The 10,000-nt window shown below is 40.7% G+C and overlaps 2 protein-coding genes across 2 annotated transcripts in view; both read left to right on the forward strand.

Annotated features, from left to right (window-relative positions):
* Positions 1–1,723, forward strand: part of LOC125037325 (chymotrypsin BII-like) — a 1,940-nt gene extending 217 nt beyond the window's left edge. The window contains exons 2-7 of the mRNA XM_047630417.1: positions 1–82; positions 192–336; positions 433–599; positions 982–1,068; positions 1,203–1,339; positions 1,447–1,723. Coding sequence (XP_047486373.1) covers positions 1–82; positions 192–336; positions 433–599; positions 982–1,068; positions 1,203–1,339; positions 1,447–1,602 — 774 coding nt within the window. The 3' untranslated portion in view covers positions 1,603–1,723. The remainder of the gene's footprint in view (positions 83–191; positions 337–432; positions 600–981; positions 1,069–1,202; positions 1,340–1,446) is intronic.
* Positions 1,724–5,896: 4,173 nt separating this feature from the next.
* Positions 5,897–7,834, forward strand: LOC125037326 (chymotrypsin BII-like). Its single transcript, XM_047630418.1, has 7 exons — positions 5,897–5,998; positions 6,115–6,196; positions 6,304–6,448; positions 6,544–6,710; positions 7,093–7,179; positions 7,314–7,450; positions 7,558–7,834. Exons 1-7 carry the CDS (start codon positions 5,924–5,926, stop codon positions 7,711–7,713), a joined length of 849 nt encoding a protein of 282 aa, XP_047486374.1. The 5' UTR covers positions 5,897–5,923; the 3' UTR covers positions 7,714–7,834.
* Positions 7,835–10,000: the final 2,166 nt, after the last annotated feature.

Below are 10,000 nucleotides of genomic sequence, written 5' to 3' on the forward strand. Positions count from 1 at the left end.
AGCGGAAACCCCGCCGCGGGGAAGCCATGGCACTGGAAGTCCCCGAAGCCCCTCGTCGACGCCCGCGGACCCGCACCCAATGGTCAGTAGTCCTCTTGCGCTCCTGTAACCTGTGTAAATATAAGAAATCTTCAAAGCAGTTTTAATGCACCTGCCATCACTTTTATTTGCAAATCAAACACGCATTCTAGGTGGCAGCAGAATCGTGGGCGGCACTGAGGCCGTTCCTCACTCGTGGCCCCACCAGGTGGCTCTCTTCATCGACGACATGTACTTCTGCGGCGGTTCCCTCATCTCCAGCGAGTGGGTCCTCACGGCCGCTCACTGCATGGACGGGTGAGTCAGTATTCATAATACTGCTGACATCACTGCATTTATTTGTTTCACCGAATTTCATATAATGTGATTCCCTTCCGTGTCCTACGCTTTTAGTGCCGGCTTCGTCGAGGTAGTGCTGGGCGCCCACAACATTCGCGAGAACGAAGCCAGCCAGGTCTCCATTATCTCCACCGACTTCTTCACTCACGAGAACTGGAACTCTTGGCTCCTCTCCAACGACCTTGCTCTCATCAGGCTGCCCAGCGCCGTTGGGCTCAATGGTATGTATGCTAGAATAGACCTATATATGCTATGTCCGCTGTGCTTTTTTGTTTATTGATTAGCTTTACAGATAGCCGGCACAAGTGTTTAACCACCAAGGAGTCAATCACTAGTTCTACCTAACTCACTTGCTTATCGTTTTCCTTGATTTTTGCAAAGATTTTGTTTTATTATTAAGTGCTATCAGTAATGTTAACATAATTATAATCATAATGTCAACATCAACAATAACAATATCAATATTACAAGCATTTGTGAAGCCATTCCTGTGCAGACAAAGTTCACAAAAGAAGATAGTAAACAGTGTGATTATCCAGCACCATAAATTAACTCTATTGTCACCGTCACCTAAAGAGATTAAGTGTCAATGGAACGTTACAGATAACATTTCCACCGTCAAGCTGCCTTCCTCCGACGTGGCCGTGGGAACCACCGTCACCCCCACAGGATGGGGCCGCCCCTCTGACAGTAAGTGCATCACTCCCTTCTTCATTACCTACTCTGTCACCAAGTTCTATCTGGACATGACTCATTATCCGCTTTACCTGACCAATTCCTAAAATATTTGCTGATCTACATTGAGCGTGAACCTCTTTGCTCAGGCGCTGGTGGTATCTCCGACGTCCTTCGTCAGGTGGACGTCCCCATCATGACCAACTCCGATTGTGACGCCGTGTACGGCATCGTCGGCAACGGCGTCGTCTGCATTGATTCCGTAGGCGGCAAGGGAACTTGCAACGTAAGTGTTCATATAATGCCTCTCTTTTCTTCGTGCAACATAACCTTAGCAACTGCATATAACATGAATGAAACATGCATGAAATGGATTCCTACATTTCTGTCCAGGGTGACTCTGGCGGCCCCCTCAACCTGAACGGCATGACCTACGGCATCACCTCCTTCGGTTCCTCCGCCGGATGTGAGGCTGGCTACCCCGACGCCTTCACCCGCGTCCACTACTACCTGGACTGGATCGAACAGAAGACCGGCGTCACTCCCTGAACAGGCCTTCTTTAACATTGCTGCGAACAGGGTCTCTCCTGACTTAGGTGCTTTATGGGTTATTCAAGATCTGCTTCTGTGTGATTCATATAGGTAATCTAATAAACAAAGCTGAAGTTGATTATGAATTTTATTATCAGAGAATATTTCATCCAGCAATATCCGCATTAGCGTTGGACTCTGAGCCACACATACACACACACGGAATGATCAGCCGTGGCATCTCAAACAAAGCTCCTCCAAAGAGAAACCATGCCTATCTTTAGATCTTTACCCAAATGATCACTTCTTTCCATGTGTCCTAAAGTACTTCAATTTACGTCTGTCGATGGTGTTCAACATTCTCTCACGAATGTCTATAATATCCAAATATTTGTCCTGTGATCGTTCCAGCTAACACGATGCAAACGTCTATAGCAGCACAATTCAAACGTTTCCATTTTTTTTTCTACCATTCCTCTTCATAGCCCAACATCATTGATTTCGTAATGTGATATATATGTCTTTCTAGATATTCGTTAATGAGGCAACAGCATTTCTTGCGATAGTAAGTCTCCTTCTTATTACTTCCGAATCATCATAGTTGTTTGTGATAATTGCTGCTAGGTAATTGAATTCATCGACAGTTTCTACATCTTCATCACTGATTATAAGATTATGCTGTGTTTGATTTTGCTCACATTTATGACAATCCTACTGCTTCACTTTTCTTGAATACTGAACTGACTAAATCTTGGAGTTCTGGAATAGATCCAGCAGGCAGAACAGCATCTGCATATCTTAGGTTTGACAAATTTCTGCCTATTTTGATAATACTTTCAGAATTCTTTGTTGTCTCTCTCATAATTTTATCTGCGTAGATATTGAATAAATGCGGTGAAAGAATACAACATTGCTTAACTCCTTTAATGTTTTTAAATCAAGTTGATAATGTATAGTGGATTTTTTTTCTTACATGTTATTCCAGAGTATGTCATGAATAACTGTGTCAAAAGCGTAGTGTAGATTCTTAATTTATTCTCTATGTTTGTCTATGAGCATCTTTAGATTAAGAATTTGGTCTCTTGTACCTCTTCCAGGACGAAACCTAGCTTGTTCTTCTGCCGTTTCATCATCTGATCTTGATCCTGGGTATAGGAATAAAGGTTGATGTAACATATTCATTCTGCTTCCATATTGCAGTACATAGTGTATGAAACAAGTCAATAACACTTTCATCACCCCTTTTTACCAGTTCGGCAGGCGTCATCAAAACCTGGGTTTTTCATCTTTTAACTCTTGAATTGTTTTCTAGACTTCAGCGATGCTTTGCTCTCACTGCTCAAAAAAAAAAAAAAAAAAAAAAAAAAAAAAAAAAAAAAATCACAGTAAGATCTCCATTCATCTTTGATCTTTTTGCCTTCACTTGGGATTTATTTTCACCTTTTACTGTGTCAGTTTTTGGTCTGAATTTTTGTCAGGTTCTCAATTCCTTGACACAGATCTTTAGTTGAATTGTTTACAAAATTTGACACTATGCGTTGGCAATGATCATTTATTTGCTTTTCTTTGTCTTTTCTTAACTTTTTTTAAACTATGTGTATATATATATATGTGTGTATATATATATATTTATATGTGTGTGTGTATATCATGTATATATATATATATATATATATATACACATAATATATGTATATACACACATATGTATATATATACATATAAATATGTCCCGTGAGAGTTCCTGTTTGTTTTGTTTTTTTATTTAGTGAAAAGTAAAACATATTAAAAAATAAAAGTATTAGTTTATCTGATTGAACTCTAATACAGTAGAGCCTCGCATTTAATGTCTGGCACTGAAAAAATATTGCCAAATGCAAACAAAATGGGCGCGGGGTCTAATCGGTCCAAATGACAGTAGAGTCTTCACGAAATTTTATTAGCTACGATGTTATGAAATCAAGGAGAGTCAATGAAAACTTTGTTATAATGATCTTTTCTTCCATTATCGCCGACAGCTCTCCATATAAATATATACATACATATATATCTATATCTATATATATCTCTTTATATATATGTATGAATACACACACACACATATACATATATATATACATATATGTGTGTGTGTGTGTGTGTGGTAGAAAAACCCACAATGCAAAATCTAGATTTAATGAAAGTGAGACTACAGTTTCGTAATCCACTTGGATTCCATCTTCAGGTCTGAAGAGGAAAGGATAAGGATAAGTCAGATATGCGAAGGTAAGCCTCTCCCGGGCTATGCCCATGAGGGGAGCCCGGCCTGTGTCGACGAATGACGACTCGCTAGCGTGTGTCAGCCGCTGCTGACTCGGCTGAGCTTAGGCCTTACCCGCCGTGGTGCCCAGCCACAGCAGTAACCTCCAGGCGACAATTGCAACTTCTCGCGCCTGGGCGGGGCGCGAACCGTCGACCCCTCGGATGAGAGGCCAGCAGGTCGGCCTCTCATCTGTGGCTGGGCACCACGGCGGGTAAAGACTAAGCCAAGTCAGCACCAGCTAAAACACGTTAGCGAGTCGACATTAGTCGACACAGGCCGGGCTCCCCTGATTGGCATAGCCCGGGCGAAGCTCAGCTTCGCATATCGGACATATCCTTATCCTTGCCTCTTAGCCTCCGGGCTAGTACAGTGGTAACGTGTCGGCCTCTCATCCGAGGGGTCAGCGGTTCGCGCCCCGCCCAGGCGCGAGAAGTTGCAATTGTCGCCTGGAGGTTACTGCTGTGGCTGGGCACCACGGCGGGAAGGCCTAAGCTCAGCCGAGTCAGCAGCGGCTGACACACGCTAGCGAGTCGGCATTAGTCGACACAGGCCGGGCTCCCCTCATGGGCATAGCCCGGGAGAGGCTCAGCTTCGCATATCTGACTTATCCTTATCCTTTCCTCTTCAGACCTGAAGATGGAATCCAAGTGGATTTCGTAACTGTGGTCTCACTTTCAGTAAATCTAGTTTTTGCATTGTGTTTTTTTCTACCATATTATCAACACGCTAGAGTGTTTAACCATTCACACATATATATATATATATATATATATATATATATGTATATATTATATATTATATTTATATCTATATATCTATATATACACACACGCATTCATATATGTGTATATATATGTATATTTAAATGTATGTATACACACATATAAACACGGATATACAGACACACACACACACACATATATATTCATATACAAACACACGCACATATATATAGAGAGAGGGGGAGTGAGAGAGAGAGAGAAAGAGATATGAATATACATATATACATATTAAAACACATAAATATGTATATGTATATTTATATACATATCTATATCTTTATCTATATAAATAGATTGACATATATATCTATATATATATATATATATATATATATATATATGTGTGTGTGTGTATATCAACGTACATATATATATCTATTTCTCACACACACACACATATAGATATATACATACATATACATGTATATATATATACATGTATATGTGTGTGTAAATGAATATATATATATATATATATATATATATATATATGTATGTATATGTAAATATATATGTATTTATATTCATATACAAACATACATACACATATGTATATATACATATATATCTATACATACATATATATTTATATACATACATGTGTGTATGTGTGTGTGTTTGCGTATGTGTATGTGTTTGTGTTTGTGTTTATGTGTATGTACATATGTCATATATATAAATATATATATACATACACATATATATATATAAACATATATATATGCGATATGTATATATACATGTATAAAATAGATAAATATATACATGCTTACATACATGCATATATAACTATGTTATATATATATACACATTATATATGTACACACACAATATCTATATATTTATATATTCCACACAATGTGTATATTTATATATACCAGACAATATGTATGTTTATACACACACACATTTACATATATGTATACACACACACATGCTCACATATCTATACCCGCACACTCACACACACATTTATAAGTATGCGGGTAAATATATATATATATATATATATATATATATATATATATATATACATGTATATAAACATATATTTAGATATAGAGATATATTTGAATATATATATCCTTATGTGTATATCTTTTTACACGTTTACACGTAAACGGGACGTAGTTATGTACTGAGAGTATGAAGGTCAAATTGAAAATGCATTTATCATATATTCTGATAAAAAATAAACAATTAGGTGCAAGATAAGCTTTGAAAGATAGCAATGCTGAGTATATAATCAGCGGCAATGCAACAGAGCCTCAGCAGCACCTCAATCATGGTCGCCAGAGTCGCTCTCCTCCTCGCCTTCGTCGCCGTCGCCGTGAGTATTTGTGTTACGCCACTCCTTCAAAATTCCGTTTGATCTTAATTGACTAGCTCTGCAATACCACCTAATGTCTATCCCACACCTTCCTCTGACCCGATCTTTCCCGGCAGAGCGGAAACCCCGCCGCGGGGAAGCCATGGCACTGGAAGTCCCCGAAGCCCCTCGTCGACGCCCGCGGACCCGCACCCAATGGTCAGTAGTCCTCTTGCGCTCCTGTAAGCTGTGTGAAAATAAATCTTCAAAGTAGTTTTAATGCACCTGCCATCACTTTCTATCTGCAAATCAAACACGCATTCTAGGTGGCAGCAGAATCGTGGGCGGCACTGAGGCCGTTCCTCACTCGTGGCCTCACCAGGCGGCTCTCTTCATCGACGACATGTACTTCTGTGGCGGTTCCCTCATCTCCAGCGAGTGGGTCCTCACGGCCGCTCACTGCATGGACGGGTAAGTCAGCATTCATAATGCTGCTGACATCACTGCATTTATTTGTCTCACCGAATTTATATAATGTGATTCCCTTCCGTGTACTACGCTCTTAGTGCCGGCTTCGTCGAGGTAGTGCTGGGCGCCCACAACATTCGCGAGAACGAAGCCAGCCAGGTCTCCATTATCTCCACCGACTTCTTCACTCACGAGGACTGGAACTCTTGGCTCCTCACCAACGACCTTGCTCTCATCAGGCTGCCCAGCGCCGTTGGGCTCAATGGTATGTATGCTAGCATAGACCTATATATGCTATGTCCGCTGTGCCTTTTTGTTTATTGATTAGCTTTACAGATAGCCGGCACACGTGTTTAACCACCAAGAAGTCAATCACTAGTTCTACCTAACTCATTTGATTACCTTTTTCCTTGGTTTTTGCAAAGATTCTTTTGTATTTTTAAGTGCCATCAGTGATGTTAACATACTTATAATCATAATGTCAGCATCAACAATAACAATATCAATATTACAAGCATTTGTGAAGCCATTCCTGTGCAGACAAAGTTCACAAAAGAAGATAGTAAACAGTGTGATTATCCAGCACCATAAATTAACTCTATTGTCACCGTCACCTAAAGAGATTAAGTGTCAATGGAACGTTACAGATAACATTTCCACCGTCAAGCTGCCTTCCTCCGACGTGGCCGTGGGAACCACCGTCACCCCCACAGGATGGGGCCGCCCCTCTGACAGTAAGTGCATCACTCCCTTCTTCATTACCTACTCTGTCACCAATTTCTATCTGGACATGACTCATTATCCGCTTTACCTGACCAATTCCTAAAATATTTGCTGATCTACATTGAGCGTGAACCTCTTTGCTCAGGCGCTGGTGGTATCTCCGACGTCCTTCGTCAGGTGGACGTCCCCATCATGACCAACTCCGATTGTGACGCCGTGTACGGCATCGTCGGCAACGGCGTCGTCTGCATTGATTCCGTAGGCGGCAAGGGAACTTGCAACGTAAGTGTTCATATAATCCCTCTCTTTTCTTCTTGCAACATACCCTCAGGAACTGCATATAACATACATGAAACATGCATGAAATGGATTCCTACATTTCTTTCCAGGGTGACTCTGGCGGCCCCCTCAACCTGAACGGCATGACCTACGGCATCACCTCCTTCGGTTCCTCCGCCGGATGTGAGGCTGGCTACCCCGACGCCTTCACCCGCGTCCACTACTACCTGGACTGGATCGAACAGAAGACCGGCGTCACTCCCTGAACAGGCCTTCTTTAACATTGCTGCGAATAGGGTCTCTCCTGACTTAGGTGCTTTATGGATTATTCAAGATCTGCTTCTGTGTGATTCATATAGGTAATCTAATAAACAAAGCTAAAGTTGATTATGAATTTTATTATCAGAGAATATTTCATCCAGTATGTATTCGCATCCAGTATGTATTCGCATAAGCTTTACAAACACATACGCACACATAAATTGTATATAAACACACACACATCTATCTAACTATATATACATGCATCATACACACGCACACGCAAACAGACACAGACACACACACACACACAAATACATACATATATGTATATATATATACATATATATATATATATATATATATATATATATATATATATATATATATAAATGAACACACACACACAGATATACAGATATATATATATATATATATATATATATATATATATATATAGACATACATGAGTGTGTATAAATATATATATATATATATATATATATATATATATATTTATGGAAAAAGGCGGAGGATGCGGGAAGCGAGGAGACAGGAAAAATGCCGCTGTTCAGGTTGAAATTGGGTAACAGCTTTATGAAGGAGGATTCCACCAGTCAGCGGGGGTGGACGTCAGCGGAAGCACCGCTGACCAGTCCATCTGATGGCCTGTATCCCACTAATACCGCGTACTTATGTTGAGACAGGCGCTTAGTGAGACTGGCGCCCGTCTCGCCAAAGTATTGCTTGCCACAGGAGGTACAAGGAACAACATAGGTGCCCACCTTCGAGGAGGAGGGAGGGCTGGTGTGGACCAGGTTACGACGGAGAGTGTTCATCTGGCGAAAGATTAGCCTGCAGTTGAGAGTGTGAGGAGAGCGGCGGAGAGAGTAGATCTTCTCAGTGTAGGACAGGCTGAGGACTGGCAGGTGAGGAGTCTCTTTAGGAGAGGAGTCGTGGTAGAAGGTACGCCGTATCCTGGATAACGCGGCGTCGAGAATATGACGAGGGTTGCCCAGTTTGGAGAACGGACGACGCAGGAAGTCGATCTCTCCATCCAGGTACTGGGGGTCACAGAAGCGTAGGGCGCGGAGGAACAGCGAAGTGGCAACACCTCTCTTTACATGCAGAGGATGGTATGAGAAGAAGTATATGTACATACCACTATGTATAGGCTTCCTGTATATGGAGAAGGAGAAGTGGTCAGCAGAGCGATGTACTTGGGTGTCCAAGAAGGAGAGCTTGTTGTCAACCTCCCATTCCACCTTGAAACGGATGGAAGGGGAGAGAGAGTTCAGCTGGTTCAGGAAGTCCGAGAACAGGGCATGGTCATGAGGCCAGAGAGTGAAGACGTCGTCAATATACCTCAGCCAAACCGTCGGACGAAGGGATGGTATGAGAAATGGAAATGGAAGGGAGAAGCTCAGACTCGAAGAATTCCATAAACAGGATAGCCAAGACCGGAGAGAGGGGAGAGCCTATGGCAACACCGAAGGTCTGGGAGTAGAAGCGACCCTCAAAGGAAAAGGAATTCGACTCCACTCACAGACGAATCCACCATAGTATCAACACGGTAGAGTGTTTTCACTATTCATATATATATATGCATATATAAATGTCCCTCTCTCTCTCTCTCTCTCTCTCTATATATATATATATATATATATATATATATATGTGTGTGTGTGTGTGTGTGTGTGTGTGTGTGTGTGTGTGTGTGTGTGTGTGTGTTCCTCTATACTTTTTATATTTGCTGAACATCGTATATTACAATATAAAAGTATTAGTTTATCTGATTGAACTTTAATACAGTACAGCCTCGCATTCAATGTCTGGCACTGAAAAAATATTGCCAAAAACAAACAAAATGGGCGCGGGGTCTAATCGGTCCAAATGGCAGCAGAGCCTTCGTGAATTTTTAAAACATAATTTATCTGAGAACCTTTACTAGATACGATGTTATGAAATCAAGGAGAGCCAATGAAAACTTCTTTCTTTTCATTGGTTATCGCCGACAGATCTCCGTAAAACACTGCATTTCACCCATGTATGTGTGTGTGTTTACGCACATACATAAGCACACACACACATGTATAGATATATATATGGACACACACACATACACACACACATATATATATATATATATATATATATAAGATTAATTAAATATTTACAGTTCAATATCTTTTTAGTAAAAAATCTGATTCATCTCCTGACATTTGGTATCTCTGATAATACCACCTTATTTTAGTATGTAAATAATATATATGCATACATGCATGCATAAAA

This window comes from Penaeus chinensis, chromosome 23 (assembly GCF_019202785.1).
Source record: "Penaeus chinensis breed Huanghai No. 1 chromosome 23, ASM1920278v2, whole genome shotgun sequence".
NCBI lineage: Eukaryota > Metazoa > Arthropoda > Malacostraca > Decapoda > Penaeidae > Penaeus > Penaeus chinensis.